General features: G+C 43.1%; 1 protein-coding gene across 1 annotated transcript in view; it reads left to right on the top strand.

Moving 5' to 3' along the window:
* Positions 1-8236: 8236 nt before the first annotated feature.
* The window catches only part of LOC137544963 (multidrug and toxin extrusion protein 2-like), a 102311-nt gene continuing 87579 nt past the window's right edge, over positions 8237-22968 (top strand). Inside the window, exons 1-3 of the mRNA XM_068266062.1 lie at positions 8237-8380; positions 12502-12603; positions 13005-13073. Of these exons, the coding sequence (XP_068122163.1) occupies positions 8237-8380; positions 12502-12603; positions 13005-13073 (315 nt within the window). The remainder of the gene's footprint in view (positions 8381-12501; positions 12604-13004; positions 13074-22968) is intronic.

Below are 22968 nucleotides of genomic sequence, written 5' to 3'. Positions count from 1 at the left end.
CCCCTGTCTGGAAATTAACAAAACTACCAGCAAACAAAAGAGCTATAGGCTGTAAGTAGACTTTTAACCCCTTGAGGACCATGGGCTTAAACCCCTCTAAAGACCGCACAACACAACAGACAAGTGATCCCCCCCCTTTTCTCCCCACCAACAGAGCTCTCTGTTGGTGGGGTCTGATGCCCCCCCCCCGTTTATTTATTTTTTTGCAAATATTTTTCTTTTTTATTGATTAATAAATATGCCTTTTTCTTTCTTTTTTTGCCCTCCCACCCTCTATCCCTCTCCCCAGCCGGCCAATCACAGCGATCGGCTGTCATAGACTTCATCCTATGAGAGCCGATCGCTCTCTAGTGCCTCAAGGGGACAGGCGTGTCACATGGCTGTCCCCAGTACAGCGCTGCTGCAGATCTTACTCAGAGGTACACACCTAGCCACTCACTCCGCTCCTCCAATAAACATCGCCTGACTGCCCCTCGCATCACCCAATTCCATGCATGCCTCCAGGACTTCTCAAGAGCTGCTTCAACACTATGGAACTCCCTACCTCCCCCCCATTAGAGTTTCCCCCTCCTTCACCATCTTCTAAAAGGCCCTCAAAACTCACCTTTTCACTCTGGCCTGCCACCCCTCTCTGGAGATCTAAATCCGCAGCTGAACTCTGGTCTCCTACCTTTTGTGTCCCTACCTCTCCCTCTAGATTGTAAGCCTTCGGGCAGGGTCCTCCACCTTATTCTCCTACCTTTTCATGCATCTCCATTACTGTACACCCATCCTATGGATCTGAGTGAACTCTTAAAGTGAACTCGACTTGCCTAATCTCCATGCTCCCATCCAGTGACTGATTAAGCATTACCTTGTACTCATACTGTGCTGCGTGATCTGTTTTGCATGTATTCTGTAATGGTTTATTGCTGTATGTCACCCCTAAATATTGTCTGTAAACTTAACTAGTGTTGTGTAATATGTTGGCGCTTTATAAATACAATAAATAAATACATAAATAAATGGAATCTGAAAATCAATGATGTGCTCACAAAAGAGAACTTTCAAAGGAGTAAAACAGACAGACCCCTGTCTGTATACAAAGAAGCAGAATGACAGATATATCTAATCTTTGTACTAATATATGTGGATGACCTGCTAGTACCTGTTACGAGCAAGAATGGGAACATTCCAGGCCCATATGCAATTCAATTTTTCACCTGACTTTTCTCCTGGGTAATATTTTGAAACTTGTCAATAAAATGAATTTTAAACCATCTGCAAGCAAATAAATGGTCAAAATAATTTTGATAGTACTTTTTGCCTACTTTTTGATACTTTTTTTCATTGCAAAGTGTTAAAATGTTATTTTAAATCCAAGATGAACATTTCTCTCGGAGGAGAAAACTCACATAAAAACGTGAATTGCATATGACCCCCAGAGTCTTAGAAAGTGAAAACTTTGAAACAAAAGATCTAGGTAATGTGAAACATTTCCTTCCTTGGTATGCAGATTGAGAGAGATAAACATGGGAGTTTTCTTCTTGACCAAAGTCATAAGTTAGTGGAGTGATTGAAACCTTTGGGATGAAAGATGCCAAACCAGCTAACTCTGTAAATGTTTCTTTTGATGACGGCAAATGAGCTGGACCAGCAGGAAGCAACCAAGTATAACATTGTGTTCAACTGAAACCAAATATGTAGCAGCAGCACAAGCAAATCAAGAACTAATTTGGCTAAGAAAACTATTAAAAGACCTTGATCAAATACAGACAGGTGCTACACCAATGTTTGAGGATTTCCAAGGGGGAATTGCACTCACACAAATGGAACAAGTCAATTCGAGAACCAAGCATATATCCTGTTTCCCTGAAAATAAGCCCTAGCTGGAATTTTGAGTATGCTTGAAATATAATTCCTACCTCAAAAATAAGCCCTAGCGGAAGTTAAAAAGGAGGAAGAGGCAGCCACCAGCAAGAGGGGACACAGTGGTGCAGTGCAGTTCAGGCACCAGTCCTGTCATCCCCGCACACAGCAAGGTTATCAGCTGTGTGTAGGGATGACAGGGCAGGTGACTGATCAGTACACTAGCATACATTCAAATCCAGGAACAACACAGTACAAAGGAACAGGAAATGTTCTGCTAAGAGACACTGGGCTTGATTCACAAAGCGGTGCTAACTGTTAGCATGCTTGTGGAAAGCCCCTTATCACGCCTAAAAATCCTTTGCGCGTGCTAATTAGCGCTCGCACGCAAAGTACCGCACGCAAAACTTTGCATGCGCAAAGGCCAGTGCGCGTGAAACGTCAAATCGGGTGCGACAAAAACAGCGCACCCGATGCGCCTATAATGGCGCATTGGATGCGCCCTAAATGCGTTATAGGCGCATCGGGTGCGCCGCTTTCGTCGCACCCGATGCGATATTTTGTGCGCACCGGCCTTTGCGCGCGATCTGATTTTTCTGTATTATACCAGTCACTGCATACCTTTCACTGCATCTGTGTGACTGCACACTGTATTATACCAGTCACTGCATACCTTTCACTGCATCTGTGTGACTCACTGCACACTGTATTATATCAGTGCATACCTTTCACTGCATCTGTGTGACTCACTGCACACTGTATTGTATCAGTGCATACCTTTCACTGCATCTGTGTGACTCAGTGCATACCTTTCACTGCATCTGTGTGACTCACTGCACACTGTATTATACCAGTGCATACCTTTCACTGCATCTGTGTGACTCACTGCACACTGTAGTATACCACATTTACATGTGTCAATTCCCCTTCATGATCGTTACCTTGCCGCGGTGAAGGGGCTTGCATATCACAATGAAGCAATGACCAATATGAGTGTGTTGGGGAGCACACCCAAGATAATAAGGTCGTTGCTTCATTGTGGACAGACCAAATTCGATCAGCTAGACAGTCACTGTTGTTCTGTCATTGAGCAACCTCAGCCCGACCATATGGGCTGGAAAACCGCCATCGCCTGCACTCTCACCAATGTGCGCACCAGCACGGTCATTACTACACAAACAGCTGTTTGCGGTGCGTTACACAGTGAGATTGGTCTGTCAGTGTGAAGCAGTACACTACTTACACTACCTGATCCGTGTGTGCAAGATGTTTTCAAGCACTTTATGCCTCCGGTTTAGGAATGTAATGTGATTTCTGCCCTTTAGGGTTTATAACCCTGCTGTGCGTCAAATCCATAATTTTCCCCGGTACTTTTGGCGTGTATCCCGCTCCGCCATGCTCCCCTCCAGGTGTTAGACCCCTTGAAACATCTTTTCCATCACTTTTGTGGCCAGAAACAGTGTTTGTAATTTTTAAAGTTCTAATTTCAACATCCGATCAGTGCTTCCTAAAAATTCATGTCAATCCGCTACACCTCCACCGATATCACCCTGTGAGATCCACACTCACCAACAGTACGGCGTGCGGCGTGTGGCGGGGTGCGGCGTGTAAATGATAATATTGTTTTGTATTTAGTGTACAAATAATGTTTTACAAATATATAAATCATTAAATAATGTGTATGAAATCGGCAATAGTGAAAACGTTAATCTTCTCTGTTTCAAAAGTGAAACTTATAATTACGTTTATTATAAAAAATGATAATATATGTTGAATCGTTATAATTGTATATTATTGTGATGAATCTTCATTTATCGTTTCTTCTTATAATAAAATCTGAAAATATTGTTTATAACGATGATATAAATATAACTACGTTCATAATACGTGCTGTAAAACATTAGTAAGTATTACTAAAATTTTACTAAAAGTATACCTACCCCTACTCTCACACAGAACCCTCCCTGTACCTATCCCTAACCTCTAGACCCCCCTGGTGGTGCCTAAACCTAAGACTCCCCTGGTGGTGCCTAAACCTAAGACTCCCCTGGTGATGCCTAAACCTAAGACCCCCCTGGTGGTGCCTAAACCTAAGACTCCCCTGGTGGTGCCTAAACCTAAGATCCCCCCTGGTGGTGCCTAAACCTAAGACCCCCCTGGTGGTGCCTAAACCCAAGACCTCCCTGGTGGTGGCTAAACCTAAGACCCCCCTGGTGGTGCCTGACAATAGCAACAACAATCAGAGACCTCCAAAAGACAGCTCAATTATACAATACAATACAATAACATTTCTATAGCGCTTTTCTCCCATAGGACTCAAAGCGCTTAGGCTCTCTCAGATTCAGTAATTAGTAGGACGAAGTATTCACACAACAAAAGTTATATTTCTGCAAATGCCAGACTGAACAGGTGGGTTTTCAGTCTGGATTTAAACACGTCCAGGGATGGGGCTGTCCTGATCTGTTGAGGTAAGGAGTTCCAAAACATAGGGGCAGCATGACAGAAGGCTCTGGGACCAAAAGTTTCTAAGTGGATTCTGGGTATGACTACATTATTAGAACCTGTGGATCTGAGAATGCGGGGATTGCTACGCAGCTGTAACATATCTTTCATGTATCCATGGCCTAGATTATTCAGGGATTTAAATGTCAGTAGGCCGATCTTGAATAGGACCCTCCATTCTATAGGTAGCCAGTGAAGGGAATGCAGGACTGGCGTTATGTGGCAGTGACGGGGTTGGTTGGTTAGCAGTCTGGCAGCAGGATTCAGTATCAGCTGTAGGCGATACAAGACCTTTTTTGGAAGGCCAGTGTAGAGAGCATTGCAGTAGTCCAGTCGGGATGTGATGAAGGCGTGGACTAAGGTTGGCAGATCTTCTGGGGGTATGAGCTGCTTGATTTTTGCAATGTTCTTCAGGTGAAAATAGGATGATTTACCAACAGCAGAGATTTGAGTTCTGAAGTTTAAATCCCCATATTAGTGGGAAGAAAAAGAGGTGAAATTCATTTGGGTGCTAACTTGTATGGCCGAGCATTAAACTGTTAAAGTGGAGAAGTGCTGAATTGTAAAAAAATGGCTGGTCACTAGGGGGTATAAACTTGTGGTCCTCAAGAGGTTAAAGGTTATTATATTGTTGCATATCTTTTAGAGCAGAGAAGAAGTTCTGAGTTCAGGTCCGTTTTAAGGCAGTGCTGGAAAATAATGGTGGGCGCACAAAATATTGACACTTTAGGGACAATTTGGACATTCTTCGCTTAGGGGTTTACTCACTTTTGTTACCACCAATTGAAAAATGAATGGCTGTGTGATTTATTTTGATGAGATGGCAAATTTACACCTGTACAAACTGTATGCTGATAACTTTACAATGTATCAAAGTGTCACCTCTTCAGTGTTGTCCCATGAAATATAAATAATAAAATATATATAAAAAATATTTACAGAAATGTGAGAGATGTACTTACTTTTGCGAGATACTGTATTTACAGTGTTTGGGTATGTATTTAAAACATTTTCATTGATATATATTATTTTAACTTTTTTCTTAAAATGTATTGTTGGTGTTTTTTCAGTTTTTTAAATTAAAATATTAATTAAGGGAACTTGGTCCCCTCCTTTAAGATATGGAGCTTGATTCACAAAGCAGTGATAATTTCACATGAAAACAGTTATCGCGTGCAACATTCTGCGTTTGCGCGATAAATTTGCATAATTGCGCGAGCGCGACCGTTAATGTGCGAAAACTCGAGTTAACCCACGAACGCAAATTTTTGCACTTTTTCACAGCCGTGATAACAGTTATCACGGCTTTGTGAATCAAGCCCAATGTCTGTAACCATATTTTTGTTTCTTATTATTTGGTATTTATATAGCACTGACATCTTCCGCAGCGCTGTACAGCGTATACTGTCTTGTCACCAACTGTCCCTCAGAGGGGCTCACAATCTAATCCCTTCATCTTTATCTGAGATAGAATAATAAATATGGTAAAATAACGGTGCTAAAATTGCAAAATATTGTCTGTAACAGTGAAAACGAAACTATATTTACAGTCGTAATAAGCATAATAAAACATTGGTATATATTACCGATTTTTTACTACAACTAAACCTAACCCTACTCTCACACAGAACCCACCCTCTACCGATGCCTAACCCGAAGACCTCCCCGGGTGATTTTCTAAACCTGAACCCTCCCCTGGTGGTGCATAATCCTAAGAACCCCCCCCCCTATGGTGGTGCATAACCCGAAGAACTCCTGAACCCTCCCCCCCAATGGTGGTGCCTAACACCTAGAACTCCCTTCTTGATGCCTAACACTAAATCCCCCTTCTCCACTGCAAGTAACATTAATACAAAAAGCTATAAATTTAAATAAAATAAAGTTCAAGATGATAATTTATGATATAATTCTCAAAATGAATTTCAAGACGTTATTTACCGAAAAACACTAATTCTTAAAGGGGAACTGAAGAGAGAGGTATATGGAGGCTGACATGTTTATTTCCTTTTAGACAATACCAGTTGCCTGGCAGCCCTGCTGATCCTCTGCCTCTAATACTATTAGCCATAGCCCCTGAACAAGCATGCAGCAGATCAGGTGTTTCAGTGTTTCAGACTTATAAGTCTGATCTGACAAGACTAGCTGATGCTTGTTTCTGGTTTTAATCAGATACTACTGCAGAGAAATAGACCAGCAGGGCTGCCAGGCAACTGGTATTGATTAACAGGAAATAAACATGACAGCCTCCATATACCTATCTCTTCAGGTCCCCTTTAAAATGAAACATTTTGGTTGGACGGACCCGGCATCTACTTTTTATGGAGTGCCCAAATTTCTTCTTTGGTGCCCAATAGCTTATATTTCGCCCAAATAGTCCATTAGCCCCAGGTGCCCACATTTCCTGATTCCGGTTGGTAAAACACAGGAACTGTGGAGCCTACACTCCTGGAGCAATACCAACCCAAAAGGTCCATAACCTTGGTCAGGCAACCTGAAAAAGTAGGTGGAAAAGTCGTCCACAAGTCAAATATGTACTTAACATCAGTCTTTCCCCACACCCAATTCAATGAGTACAGAAATTATATCTATAAGAAGGCGGCGCGGGGGGGGGGGGGGGGGGTAGCTAAAGTTGCTGACACTCTATCACTTTTCCCTCATAGCCACTTTAACAAGCATATAAATTACCTCCTGTGCACTTATCTACTGATTATTGAGATGCACTAATATATAAAAGCACTGAGTTTATTAAACAGAAGGTCTCCAAGTTGAAGTAAATCGAGTTTACAGTGCAGTCTAGTGTTGGAGGGCACACTAGCGTAGGAGTTCACTTCCTTAGCAGCAGTTGAGAGCTGATATAGCAGCAGTTATATCAAAGTTTACTATAATGAGTTTCTATGGGGGAAAGAAGAGAAGAAGAGAACAGGTCCATTACGGAGCAGATTGTTATGGCTTTACCTCTTTCTGGTAAATGAATTACTTAGATAAATCTATTATTTTGACACAAATTCATCTTCTCCTCTTTGCTTAGAAATGTGCAGTAGCCTGCTGCTCTTCCAAACTTCGGGGCTTGCTTAGTAGGAAATCTTTATTGCTACACATCGTGCCATAGATTGGAAGGCCACGCTTCTGACCCCACCACTAGGTGCAATTGGTGGTGATATTGGAATTTCCACACAATGCTGTATTTTTTAGCCTATGACAATAGACAGAGGAAGACAGCTTCCTTTGGTTACTAGTCAAGCTACATGTGTGTTTGGGGGTAAGAGAGGAGGAATAGCAGGGGTCTAGTTCTGGAAAAAAGAAGTGAGTGGGCTCACCCTAAAAACCTCTGCGCCGCGCCCAGACAAAAATGGGCGTGGTTAAGCATAGGGTGGGCGTGGTCATGGGTGAAGCCAAATATTCCTGCAGTGGTATAAAAGGACTGCCAGGGGACGTTTGAGCTCTGTCGTAGTGTATCCAGGGCCGGTCCGCCCATGAGGCGGAGTGAGGCAGGTTCCTCAGGCGGCAGAAGTGGGTGGGCGGCTTCCAGGCAGAAAGAGGAAGTGAGTGTGCCTGGCTTTTGCCATCTCCCACTTTACCGCTGCCCGTCTGACTGAACTGGACATTGTGACACGGCCAGACTGCACCCATGGGACCCCCCTAGGCTGTGCACCGCCAGCCCACCACCCTATATGCTAGCTTCTGAGTCTCCAGGCTTCCCAGCAAGCTGCCTTCGTGACAGTCGGCGCCGGGTGCGGGCGGAGGCAGAATCCGGAAGTGACTGCCGCCCGCCCGCCCTGAATATCACTGAGCGCCGCTTCTGCTGTCAGTAATGATGACCTGCTGCCCCGGGTGTCCCCTGCCCGCCAGCGCCAGATGGATGCCCGCCCCCCGCCAGGAATCAAGTATGGATCGTGGTGCTGGCGACACTGATGGGTACATGCTGTACAAGCTGCTCACCCCAACCCTGGAGGAGGAGGAACTGCCAGTCCCCGGGCTGATCCTGCTGGAGGTGCCCAGGCACGACTCACCCCGACCCAGCTCACCACTGGTGAGTCACCAGAGAGAAGTAGCAACGGCTTCCTGAGCTCCTACCGGGAGGATGACAATTCCATAGGTAGGTGCTGTGATCATGCTGTGCCCAGGCTCTGCCCCATTGTCACCCTAGTCTGTCACCTGTTCTATCAGTGTGCCCACATCATCGGGACTGCTGACAGGTGCCCATGTAATGCTTCCCTGTACTGATATACCTGCACTTCCAGTGTATCCTTAGGGATGCTTATAGATGGCCATGCTGTGCCCATATTGTGCTTCCCTGTACTGAGATGCCTGTTATCCCAGTGTATCCTCGGGGATACTGATAGGTGCCCATACTGCTTCCTTGTACTAATGACTGTACTTACAGTGTATCCTCACAGCTGCCTATAGGGATGCGTGGTATTGCTATTAGGGACTTTAGATGCCCTTGTTGCTTCTCTACAGTTGTGTGTGTATTGCCAATGCTTTGGTTCTCAGGGCTGCTGATGGGTGTCTTAGCTATGCCCACATTGGTTTCCTGAAAATACTCTGCCCTTACTGTTTCCCTATTCTGACATCTGTGTTGTTAATGTACCCTCACTGTAAGATTGGTGGTGGATGTTGTTGTTGTGCCCTCGTTGTTTTCTGATACAAACACCTGAACAGCCAAGGGTACCTTTATCCTCAAGGCTGCTGATTGGTGACCATGCTGACACTTGTTCTGCCAGTGTACCCATACACTCAAGGCAGCTGATAGGTGCCCATATTAATTCTTTATGCAGCACGGTGGCGTAGTGGTTAGCTCTCTCGCCTTGCAGCGCTGGGTCCCTGGTTCGAATCCCAGCCAGGGCACTATCTGCAAAGAGTTTGTATGTTCTCTCCATGTCTGCGTGGGTTTCCTCCGGGCACTCCGGTTTCCTCCCACATTCCAAAAACATACGGATAAGTTAATTGGCTCCCCCTAAAATTGGCCCTAGACTACAGTACTTACACTACATAATATAGACATATGGCAATGGTAGGGATTAGATTGTGAGCTCCTTTGAGGGACAGTTAGTGATAAGATATATATATACATTGTACAGCGCTGCGTAATATGTCGGCGCTATATAAATACTAAATAATAATAATAATAATTATACGAACACTTGTATTGTCAGTGAACCTTCACAGCTGCTTATAGGTGCCCATTCTGTGTCCGGATAGCTTCCTTGTGTGAATGCCTGTGTTGACATTCTGTGCCCACATTTGTTCCCTGTTTCATGTTATGCCCTCATTGCTTCTCTATACTGACACTTGGACTGTAAGTGTACTTTCACCTTCAGAGTGCTATGTCCACATTGCTTCCCTATATGGACACCTGTTTTGTCAGTGTGCTCAAATATGTAGGGCCCTTCATAGGTCGTTAGAGATGGTCAATGATATTGCATGCAAGAATTAGGCCAATCATATTAAATATTAAATGAAGCAGTGTAAATTGTTTGGTGCTGTACGATCATTCAAAATCAGGAGGGATGGCGGGGGGTGGGGTGGGGGTGGGGGGTTATTGGGGGGGGCGCATCCTCAAAAGTTTGCCTCAGGCAGCAAAAAGTCTAGGACCGGCCCTGAGTGTATCCCCAAAAAGTAGATGTAATCTCACAGCATTTCACCAAAAATACACATAATCGGGCAGAGGTTCCCCCAAAATACAGATAATATGGCAGTGGTTCCCCCAAAATAGACTATCTGGCAGCAGCAGTTCCCCCAACATACACATAATCTGGAAGCAGTTCCCCAAAATACGCGAAACCTGGCAGTGGATCACCCAAAATACATGTAACACCCAAAATACATGCAATCCGCCATCAGCGGTTCCCCAAAATACAGATCTGACAGCAGTTCCCCCAAAATAGGTACCCCCAGTATAGCTAGCCAGGTCTATAGGTGTCCCCAGTATAAGTTGCCATGTGTATAGTTGTCCCCAGAATAGGTGGCCAGAAGTAGAGATGTCACCAGAATAGGTAGCCAGGTGTATAGATGTCCTTAAAATAGGTGGTCAGGTGTATAGATATTCCCAGAATAGGTGGCCAAGTGTATAGATGTCCCCAGAATAGGTTGCAAGGTCTATAGGTGTCCCCAGTATACCCAGGTGTCCCCAGTATATGTAACCAGGTGTTCAGGTGTCCCCAGTATAGCCAGGTGTATAGGTGTCCCCAGTATATGTAGCCAGGTGTATATGTGCCCAGTATATGTAGCCAGGTGTATATGTGCTTAGTATATGTAGTTAGGTGTATAGGTGTCCCCAGTATATGTAGCCAGGTGTATAGGTGTCCCCAGTATATGTAGCCAGGTGTATATGTGCCCAGTATATGTAGCCAGGTGTATAGGTGTCCCCAGTATATGTAGCCAGGTGTATAGGTGTCCCCAGTATAGCCAGGTGTATATGTGCTCAGTATATGTAGGCAGGGGTATATGTGCCCAGTATATGTAGTTAGGGGTATATGTGCCCAGTATATGTAGCCAGGGGTATATGTGCTTAATATATGTAGCCAGGGGTATATGTGCCCAGTATATGTAGCCAGGGGTATATGTGCCAGTATATGTAGCCAGGGGTATATGTGCCCAGTATATGTAGCCAGGTGTATAGGTGTCCCCATTATATGTAGCCAGGTGTATATGTGCCCAGTATATGTAGCCATGGGGTATATGTGCCAGTATATGTAGCCAGGGGTATATGTGCCCAGTATATGTAGCCAGGGGTATATGTGCCCAGTATATGTAGCCAGGGGTATATGTGCCAGTATATGTAGCCAGGGGTATATGTGCCCAGTATATGTAGCCAGGGGTATATGTGCCCAGTATATGTAGCCAGGTGTATAGGTGTCCCCATTATATGTAGCCAGGTGTATATGTGCCCAGTATATGTAGCCAGGGGTATATGTGCCAGTATATGTAGCCAGGGGTATATCTAGCCAGGGGTATATGTGCCCAGTATATGTAGCCAGGGGTATATGTGCCAGTATATGTAGCCAGGGGTATATGTGCCCAGTATATGTAGCCAGGTGTATATGTGCCCAGTATATGTAGCCAGGGGTATATGTGCCCAGTATATGTAGCCAGGGGTATATGTGCCAGTATATGTAGCTAGGGGTATATGTGCCCAGTATATGTAGCCAGGTTTATATGTGCCCAGTATATGTAGCCAGGTGTATAAATGCCCAGTATATGTAGCCAGGTGTATATGTGCCCAGTATATGTAGTCAGGTGTATATGTGCCCAGTATATGTAGCCAGGTGTATAAGTGCCCAGTATATGTAGCCAGGTGTATAAGTGCCCAGTATATGTAGCCAGGTATATAGGTGTTCCCAGTATATGTAGCCAGGTGTATAGGTGTCCCCAGTATATGTAGCAAGGTGTATAGGTGTCCCCCCAGCTGGAGGGGAGCAGCGCAGTGGAGAGGAGCATTGGGCAGAGCAGCGGGGAAGGGCGGGCGTCCCCCCCCCCCCTTCCCTCACCTTCGATCTCCCTGGCTCTTCCCTCCATAACGATTGCAGCGGAGGCTGGCGGCGATGGCTGGCAGCGGCATCAGTGGGCGGGACTTACCTCCTTCAGTGTTTCGTCGAGTTGACGCTGTTCGTGCAGCTAGTCTGGTCTAGTGAAGACCAGAGCACCGGCGCGCACAGCGTCAACTCACCGGAACACTGGAGGAGGTAAGTCCCGCCCACTTATGCCGCTGCCAGCCATCGCCGCCAGCCACCGCTGCAATCGTTATGGAGGGGAGAGCCAGGGAGAGGAGCCCCAAGGTGAGGGAAGGGGGGGAAACGTCCGCCCTTCCCCGCTGCTCTGCCCAATGCTCCTCTCCCCTGCGCTGCTCCCCTCCAGGGTGCTAGGGGAACGGCGTCCACTCTCCAAAAAAAGTGAGTGGACGTCGTCCCCCCACGTTCACGCAGGACTTGACCCCTGACATAGCCACTACAGAAACTATTTAGCACCTCCAAGGTACGGGGTCTTTTAAAGATTTATATTTTTTTTCTTTTTTTGGAGGGGGGGGGGGGGTCCTAGGGATCAGAAAGCCTCAAATATTGTGGATTATATAATAAAATCATATAATTGTTTTAAAATGTCTTTATCACACAAGTACCTCATTTTTATGCACACTCAATGTCTTCTTTTTAGTTTCTTTCTCAAACATTGATATTGTCTATTAGCATAGTAAGCGCCATATTCTGTGGCCGTTTGGGAAAGATTGAATTCGACTCCGTACAACTTGCTGTGACTGTAAGTATTAACATTATATTTAAAGATTATCTTTAGTTAAAAATAAAATTTTAGTTTTTGGATGTTTGGTGCCAAGCTGTATCCCATATTTGGGGATTGAATTATGTCCATCATAGACTATGTTTTTTTTCCCTTTTCACCAAGAAAATAGTGCTATTTTTTGTTGCTTTTTATCTCATTGTCAATATTTATTGTACATCACTTACTGGCCATCTGTAAAGTTCAACCTCATTAGTAAGGTCACAGCAATTAAAAAAAGACAGAAGTTATAACACTTTTTACCCATCTATTCACAGCTTAATTTGGCTTTCAATTCTACAAATAACCAACCTTGTGATCACTGTTTAGATATAAACAGAATACCACAATTGTCAGTTTAAAATGTTATTTTGTATCAACAGGTCATAAATATTACAGGGTTAGCTGTTGGAACCGGTTTAGCCTCCACTTGTGATACGCTTTTGTCTCAGGTATGCTCAGGTATGTTATGTCATATTGGGGCAGATTCACTAACCTACGGTAACATTTTACCAGCATTCACATAAAGGGCATTGCGCAAAAAGTGCTACTTTATTATGTACACAATGGGCTCTATTCACAAAGCTTCTCATAAATGACCTATTTTTTACCTAATTGATAAAAACAACCTTTCACCACATTTACAAGCAAAATAATCACTTATAGTAAGTTGTTCCTGATTAACTTCATTTCAATATTACTTTTCTTACCTTAATTATACTATATTTTTGCTCTTTGGGAGCTTAAAAATGTAACATAGATAAGGTGAGAACAGTGGAAAACAGGTGAAAAAGCTTTGTCAATCATGCCCAATGGCATCATTTCACGAAGAACTCTTCAGGTAAAAAATAATTGGTCAGTAAAATACCACAGTCAGTATTGAAGCCATTATTCTGGGGTAAGTTACCCAACTAAGAGCTGTTCAGTAGAAGTCTAACCAGCTGTGGATTAAGTCTTGGCAACAATCTGTTCTGCTACTGTGTTGTTCTCCCACTTCTGGTGAGATTTGTGCCGATACTTCTACAAGTGTTCTGCCCTGAGCTGTTCATTTGTTAGTTGCTAGTTCTGATAGCTTTAATATTAAAAGGCATCCTCTGCATCCCTTTAGACTGCATGCTTCCTCTAGTCCCTCTGATTCACTGTATCGGTGTATAAATGTTTATGACTAAAGGGATACAGGGAAGCCTCTGTGAAGGTGCCCTGCTCCTGCAGCTCTGTTTTGTTTACTTTTTAATGTCCTGCCCAGCAGTATATTGTCACCAATGGAGTAAGTATTAGGACAGGGTGCCTCCTCTTTGCCTGGCCTGCCTGTGGCCTTTGCCTGGTTATTTTACCAAATGCTAAATGTTGGTTACTGACCGCATCAGGCTGTTCTTAAAATACTGAACATGTCACTTGTTCTACCGAATGCTCTAATGTTTATAAATTGACATTTATTCAGGTACTATTTACTGCATAAGTCGGTAATTTACCTCACTAGTTGTTGAACCCTCCACCGGGCTACCTAATACTGGGGGTCCCCTTAGGCTACCAAACACTAGAGGCATCACTGGCTACCTAATACTGGGGGTCCCCTCGGGCTACCAAACACTAGAGGCATCACTGGCTACCTAATACTGGGGGTCCCCTCAGGCTACATAACACTATGGGCACTTCTGGCTACCAATTGCTGGGGGATCCCATGGCTCTTTAATACTGGGAGTCTCATCTAGCTACTTAAAGAGCAACTTTAACCCAGGATTGAACTTCATCCCAATTAGAAATCTTTACCTTTTCTCGAATATATCATCAAGGGGGTCTGTATGGCTGATATTGTGTTGAAATCCCTCCCACTGTGTGAGGTCATGACCATGGTCTTGACAGTTTGCTGTCTGTTAATCCTGTTGTATTGTGGGAAATAACAGCTGTTTCCAACTGACAAGCAAGCAGTATCTCCTTTTGTGCAAATAACTCTCAGTAAACAAACATTCCGTACAAATCACCTGGCAGAACTAAAGATGTCACCACCTGTGATACATTTCAGAAATGTAAATTGGGGAGAGGAACAATTTTACAACGGGCAAGGGAAAACACTGTCTAAATAATCTATAAATGAATAGTGTAAAAAAATAAAAAAAATAAAATAAAAAAAAAGCAATTTTATTCATTATGTTATTATCCCTACAGTTCCTCCTTGATACTGCCATCCTACCTGGCTATCTAATACTGGAGACTCCAAGAGGCTACCAAATATTGAGGGTACCTCTGGTTACCTAATACTGGAGGTCTTATTTGGCTACCTAATACTGTGGAAACTCTAGCTACTTAATACTGAGGACATCTTTGGCTAGCAGATACTATTTGTGGGCTCCTCACTGCTCTGCCTGGGGACTATCCAGCTCTGTTCCAGTCCTCTCCCACTTTTCCTTCCCTATTTGACAGAGTAGGGCAGCTGCGGAGGTGCGTTGAACAGGGCCAAAGAGAGTACCGGTATTTCAGCAATCTCTTTATCACGTTCCCTCTCCCTCTTGTATTCCAACAATAACTAGAGTTGGGCCGAACGGTTCGCCTGCGAACGGTTCCATGCGGACTTCAGTGGTTCGCGTTCGCGTCTCGCAGGCGAACTTTTGCAGTTCGCCCCATAATGCACCATGAGGGTCAACTTTGACCCTCTACATCACAGTCAGCAGGCCCAGTGTAGCCAATTAGGCTACACTAGCCCCTGGAGCCACTCCCCCCCTAATAAAAGGCAGGCAGAGGCGGCCATTACGCTCACTCGTGTGCCTGCGTTAGTGAGAGTAGGGCGAGCTGCTGCAGACTGTCTCTCATAGGGAAAGATTAGTTAGGCTTAGCTTGTTCCTGGCTGCATACCTGTTCTGTTCAGTGAGCCCACCATACCTGTTCTGTTCAGTGAGCCCACTGGATACCTGCATACCTGTTCAGTTAACCTGTCACTGCATACCTGTTCTGTGAACCCACCACTGCATACCTGTACTGTGAACCCACCACTGCATACCTGTTCAGTGAACCTGCCACTGCATACCTGTTCTGTGAACCCACCACTGCATACCTGTACTGTGAACCCACCACTGCATACCTGTTCAGTGAACCCACCACTGCATACCTGTTCAGTGAACCTGCCACTGCATACCTGTTCTGTGAACCCACCACTGCATACCTGTTGTGTTCAGTGAACCCGCCACTGTATACCTGTTCAGTGAACCTGCCACTGCATACCTGTTCTGTGAACCCGCCACTGTAGACCTGTTCTGTTCAGTGAGCCCGCCACTGTATACCTGTTCAGTTAACCCGCCACTGCATACCTGTTGTGTTCAGTGAACCCGCCACTGTATACCTGTTCTGTTCAGTGAACCTGCCACTGCATACCTGTTCTGTGAACCCACCACTGCATACCTGTTCTGTTCAGTGAACCCGCCACTGTATTCCTGTTCAGTGAACCCGCCACTGCACTCTCGCCATGGTGCGCACCAGTCCAGCACGGCCGTCACTACACAAACAGCTGTTTGCGGTGCGTTACACGGTGAGTTTGGTGTGTCAGTGTGAAGCAGTACCTTAATTACACTACCTGATTGATGTATACACATGCAAGATGTTTTAAAGCACTTTAGGCCTGTCATTTAGCATTCAATGTGATTTCTGCCCTTAAAACGCTGCTTTGCGTCAAATCCAGATTTTTGCCGGGGACTTTTGGCATGTATCCCACTCCTCCACCTGGGGATCCAGGTGTTAGACCCCTTGAAACATCTTTTCCATAATTTTTTTTTTCATCCCCATTGAAGTCTATTGCGGTTCGCGAACTTTTACGCGAACCGAACCTTACGCGGAAGTTCGCGAACCCGGTTCGCGAACCTAAAATCGGAGGTTCGGCCCCACTCTAACAATAACTTCCTCCCTCTTTATGCTTAACACTAATCTCCCTCTCCACTCCTAACACTAGCAAAAGCCAGCATTAGTGATAGTATGGTGGTGCTCTGGGGCATATGGCATGGATAAATTGTACATCCGAGGCACGATTAAAATCACTATTAAAGAGACACTAAGTGAAAAATAACTTTATGATATAATGAATTGTATGTGTAGTACAGATAATGAATATAACATTAGTAGCACAAAAAAAAAGTCTCATATTTTTACTTTCAGTTGTAAAGCTTTTTTTTTTTTTTTTTATAACATTGCATCATTCTATCATATTAGCAATTACAAACCACACTCTTCTGAGGTCTTCCATCCAATTTGGGTTGGAGACAGTCTTGTTTTCTAAAGCACTTATACATCAAAGAAAACGGCAAGATGCAGCTTCAGATAAGGTTTTACCGCAGTGGAGTTTAAAGGGTCATTAGCTCTGCTCTGTTTCATACCGTAGTTTAAAAAAACTTTTTCTCTGGAGTTTTCTCTTAGATAATATTTTTTTATCTTGTCAATAAAAAGCCTTTTAAGCCACCAGAAAGAAAGAAAATATTCAAAATCATTTTGATAGTACCCTTTCATTTACTTTTCAGTAATTTTTAAGTTGATAAGTGGCAAAAAGTTATTTTAAATAGAAAATTTAAAAAACATTTTTTTGTATAAGTGCTTCAGATAATATATATACACTGTATATGTATGTGTTTGTGTGTGTTTATTTTCACTTCAGATTCCCTTTAAACTGAGGTTTTTGTTGTTGTTGTTGTTGTTGTTGTTAGCAATGATACATACAGCCAATTTACAATCAGTAGTGTTTATGTCTGTAAAGGAATCACAGAGGTTCCAACTTGTATTTAATAAACCCTTTATCCCAACCCCCCTCCCCATTTGCTCTCTCTCAATGTTATTAGCTTTGCTTAGGTGGTTTACTTCATTATGTAAACATCGGATCTCTTATCAAGCGCGCCTTTGAGTTGTTCGTAGGCATATCACAAAGAGTATTATACAGAGTTTTTAAAGCAACGTATGCTGCCATTGTAGGATTTCTTTTTCACAGAATGCCTTGCTTACTTCAATAAGATAATGCCAAACTTATATTGCATATACAGTGGGGTGCGAAAGTTTGGGCAACCTTGTTAATCGTCATGATTTTCCTGTATAAATCGTTGGTTGTTACGATAAAAAATGTCAGTTAAATATATCATATAGGAGACACACACAGTGATATTTGAGAAGTGAAATGAAGTTTATTGCATTTACAGAAAGTGTGCAATAATTGTTTAAATAAAATTAGGCAGGTGCATAAATGTGGGCACTGTTGTCATTTTATTGATTTCAAAACCTTTTAAACAATTGATTGGAACGCAAATTGGCTTGGTAAGCTCAGTGACCCATGACCTACATACACAGGTGAATCCAATTATAAGAAATAGTTTTTAAGGGGGTCAATCATAAGTTTTCCTTCCTCTTTTAAATTTCTCTGAAGAGTAGCAACATGGGGGTCTCAAAACAACTCTCAAATTACCTGAAAACAAAGATTGTTCACCATCATGGTTTAGGGGAAGGATACAGAAAGCTGTCTTAGAGATCCAAGCTGTCTGTTTCCACAGTTAGGAACATATTGAGGAAATATAAGACCACAGGCTCAGTTCAAGTTAAGGCTCAAAGTGGCAGACCAAGAAAAATCTTGGATATGGTGAGAACAGTCAGAATCAACCCACAGACCAGCACCAAAGACCTACAACATCATCTTGCTGCAGATAGAGCCACTGTGCATCGTTCAACCATTCCGCGCTCCTTACACAAGGAGATGCTGTATGCAGAGGAAGCATTTTCTCCACCAACAGCACAAACAGAGCCGCTTGAGGTATGCTAAAGCACATTTGGACAAGCCAGTTTCATTTTGGAATACGGTGCTGTGGACTGCTGAAACTAAAATTAAGTTATTTGGGCATAACAAGGGGCGTTATGCATGGAGGAAAAACAACACAGCATTTCAAGAAAAACACCTGCTACCTACATTAAAATATGGTGGTGATTCCATCATGCTGTGGGGCTGTGTAGCTAGTGCAGGGACTGGGAATCTTGCCAAAGTTGAGGGACGCATTGATTCCACTCAGTATCAGCAGATTCTGGAGACCAATGTCCAGGAATCTGTGACAAAGCTGAAGCTGCGCCGGGGCTGGATCTTTCAACAAGACAACGATCCTAAACACTGCTCAAAATCCACTAAGGCAGTGGTCCTCACACTAAGGCCCGTAGGCCGAATGCGGCCCCGGAGGCTTTTTTACCGCCCCCCCCACACACAAAGTGTATTACTTATAGATGCGGACTGCTGCATCTTTAAAAATTGCCAGCCCACATATAGATTAGCAGTGCTGACACCACCTTGTCATATGGAAGCCAGAAAGAAGTCATTCACTGTCTTACAATAATTCACTGTTGTCCAATTGGACGGCAGGTTGTCACCTGGGTATGCTTCTTTGTCTGGCCTGCAAAGACTTCTTTGGATTGTGCTGCAGGCTTTTGCAGGCCATTTGGTGACATTATGGCTCACATATGACTTGCTATGTTAGGGTCACAATATCTGCACTTACTGTGTTGGTGACATAATAACTGCACTTGTTGAGTTGGAGGGCATACAATCTGCACATGTTAAAATGGTCTGGTTAAATGAGAGACATTAGGACATTCGGAGCTGTCTACAATACCTAGGTACAATATAATGTTTCTCTACATCATTTTATGTAACTCTGGCCCCCCAGCAGTCTGAAATATGTTGTCCCGACCCTTGACCGAAAACGTTTGTGGACCCTTGCACTAAGGCATTTATGCAGAGGAACAAGTACAATGTTCTGGAATGGCCATCTCAGTCCCCAGACCTGAAGATAATAGAAAATCTATGGTGTGAGTTAAAGAGAGCTGTGCATTCTTGGAAGCCATCAAACCTGAATGAACTAGAGATGTTTTGTAAAGAGGAATGGTCCAAAATACCTTCAACCAGACTCCAGACTCTCTCATTGGAACCTATGGGAACCGTTTAGAGGCTGTAATTTCTGCAAAAGGAGGATCTGCCAAATATTGATTTCATTTCTTTTTTGTGGTGCCCAAATTTATGCACAATAATTTTGTTTAAACAATTATTGCATACTTTCTGTAAATTCAATAAACTTAATTTCACTTCTTAAAGTGGATCCGAGATGAACTTTTACACACTGCATAATTGGATTCCTTTCCTATTGTTTATAGGGCATTCCTCAAGCCAAATACTTTTTTGTTTTTGTTTTAATATTCTAATTCCCTATAAACTAAACAAACCACACCCACAGGTTTTCAGACAGCCAAGGCACTTTCAGACAGTAGCAAGGGCTCATGGGAGCTCAGTCTGGGCAGGAGGAGGGGAGGTATTACTAGCCAGAGATTTCAGAGGCAGAGGGGAGGAGGCAGGAGGAGGGGGATTAGGTTTTTTTGCTCAAGATGCAGATAAGCCTGCCTCTGTGTAATGTTTACAAACAACATGGCTGCTGTCATTGTATCACAGGAAGAAATAATCATATTCTATTAAAGCTGTTTGCAGCTAGATTTGTTGTGTAAACGATCTAAACTTTAGATAAGATATATAGACAAGTTACAAGTTATAGACGCGGCGATCAAGCTGTGCGCGCGGCTAGCAAAGTGCTAGCTGAGTGCACAGCATTTTGAATGGAGAAAATAGCCCCACTAGGGGCTGAGATATCTTCCTGCGCGGCATAGCCCGAGCTCAGCTCGGGCTTACCGCCAGGAAGGTTAACTGACATTTTTTTATCGCAATAAATCATGATGATTAACAACGTTGTCCAAACTTTCGCATCCCACTGTATTACAGCATCATGACTCTGTCTCAGTGCTGATCTGCTCAGACCTGTCACTAACTGAAAATATCTGGTGAATTATGAAACAAAAAGCAAGAAAAATAAACCCTGCTGAAAAATGTACCAGTCAAGAATAGGATGATTCTTACATTGAAAAATAGGGCAACTGATCTTTTCAGTCCCCATTACATTAATCAACATTTCTATTGATATTTTACACAGTGTCATTACTTTTGTGGACATGGACGATGCAATTGTTTATAGGACTTTTTTATTGTCAGTAGAATTGTGCATTGAAAATGATGTAGAAGCTGCATAAACAGCAGTCATGCCTGTAAAACATTTAATCTGGTTCAGCCTTCAGACCTAGCGATATATGCACCAAACTGTGTTAAAGTGGTCTGAAACTCAGCATTTCTTCTTTGCTCTTAAAGATTCCTTACAGCCTTAAACCTACCAGCACAAAAAACTGTAGCAGATCAGCATTCAAACAATTAAACACAACACTTTGTCCTACGGCAGAAAGCCCCTTCAGCTTATGCATCCAAAGAGGAGATAACATACCTGTTCAAGATATTCCTTTTGTTTCCTCTGTGCTGATATGTTATGCACTGTTTAAATTGTTTAAAACCTTAAAATTTCAATAAAACCTTCGAAAACCAAGAGGAGATAACATTTATTTTGTTTACATTCCTCAGTTGTTACTTAGCTGTGCTGAAAAGGGGCTAAACATGCACACATTTCAGAAGAGCTCACTAGAATATTTTAACTACAGATAAAATGTACTTTGGGAACTTGTAATGTTTAAATGGACAATATAACTTGTGCACAAAAGCAAATATGCTTACTGAATGAGTAATAAAAAGTAAACAAAACATATTTTTATTGAATGTTATGTTAGAGTTTCAGACCACTTAAAGCAGAATTACAATGAGTAGAGGGTTATGCGTTGCATGTAATGTATTAGCGGTGCATTCTGCTCTACTCATTGTGCGGTAACGATTTTTTACACGTAATTCTTCTTACCACAGTTTATTATATACCTAAGAGTATGGGACTCCAGGAACGTTCTATTTAAAAATAGGTCTATGGATATACCGCAATTGCTTATTTCACCAGTTTATTTTCACTTCTGGTTCACTTTAAAGGGAAGCTTAAAGGACTGCTGTAGGGGGGTAGGGGGAAAAAGAGTTGAACTTACCTGGGGCTTCTAACAGTCCCCCGCAGATGTCCTGTGCCCATGCAACCACTCACTGATGCTCCAGTCCCCGCTTCCGGTTCACTTCCAGAATGTGTGACTTTAAAGTTGGAAAACCACTGCGCCTGTGGCCGCGCAGGCGCAGTGGTTTTCTGACTTTAACTATTTGACATTCCTGGACGTGAAACTCACGTCCAAGAAGCCATGTGCGCTTCTGCGCGTTCCCGCGGCCGATCGCGCTCCCGGCCCGCGGTTTGTTAGCCAGCGAATCAGTGAATCGGGCAGCGGTGCCCGATCACTGATTCCTCTCCCCCGCAGAAAAAGCGACAGCTTCTCTCAGAAGCCTAGCTTTTTCTGCTTCCTATTTCCCCTACGTCGCTCTAAGCGTACGTGTTACGCTTAGAGTGACGTCACTGTAAACAAACTCATGGCTGCCATCTTGTGGCCAGAAAGTAAACTACAGCTAAATGTTAAATAAAAATAAAAATACACATATTTACTAAAAAAAAAAAATACAATTTAAATCCCACCCTCCCAAAAATACCCACATAAAATGTTTAATTGAAAAAAAACAAAAAAACATTACAATTAAAAAAAAAAAAAGACAAATATTTACCTAAGGGTCTAAACTTTTTAAATATCTATGTAAAGATGAAATATTTCAATTTTTTTTTTATTATAAGCTTGCAAATAGTGATGAATGCAAAACGGAAAAAATGCACTGTTATTTCCAAATAAAATATTGTCGCCATACATTATGATAGGGACATAATTTAAACGGTGTAATAACCGGGACAAATGGGCATATACAATACGTGAGTTTTAAATATGGAGGCATGTTTTATTTTAAAACTATAATTGCCGAAAAGTGAGAAATAATGATTTTTTGCCGTTTTTTTCTTATTCTTCCTTTTAAAATGCATTTACAGTAAAGTGGCTCTTAGTAAAATGTACCCCCCAAAGAAAGCCTAATTGGTGGCGGAAAAAACAAGATATAGATCAGTTCATTGTGATAAGTAGTAATAAAGTTATAGGCTAATGAATGGGAGGTGAACATTGCTCAGATGCATAAAGTGAAAAACGACTGAATGCGAACTGGTTAAAAAAGCAAATTCTGGAGGCGGGGACTGGAGAATCGGTGAGTGGCTGCGTGGGTACAGGACATCTGCGGGGGACCATTAGAAGCCCCAGGTAAGTTCAACCTTTTCCCCATAACTCCAGTACTCCTTTAAGTGAAATAAAAAAAGATTATAACTTAACTGGGGCTTCTTCCAGCCCCCTGAACTTGTACCATGCCCACGATGTCCTTTTGCTCCCCTCCAGCCAGCAGCAGGGACCCCTGCAAAGACCTGTCGCTGCCAGTCGTCAGCTACTGCGCTCGCGCGGACCTGAGTC

The sequence above is a fragment of the Hyperolius riggenbachi genome, chromosome 2 (genome assembly GCF_040937935.1).
Source record: "Hyperolius riggenbachi isolate aHypRig1 chromosome 2, aHypRig1.pri, whole genome shotgun sequence".
Classification (NCBI taxonomy): Eukaryota; Metazoa; Chordata; class Amphibia; order Anura; family Hyperoliidae; genus Hyperolius; species Hyperolius riggenbachi.
This window is presented reverse-complemented; position numbering and strand designations above follow the sequence as displayed.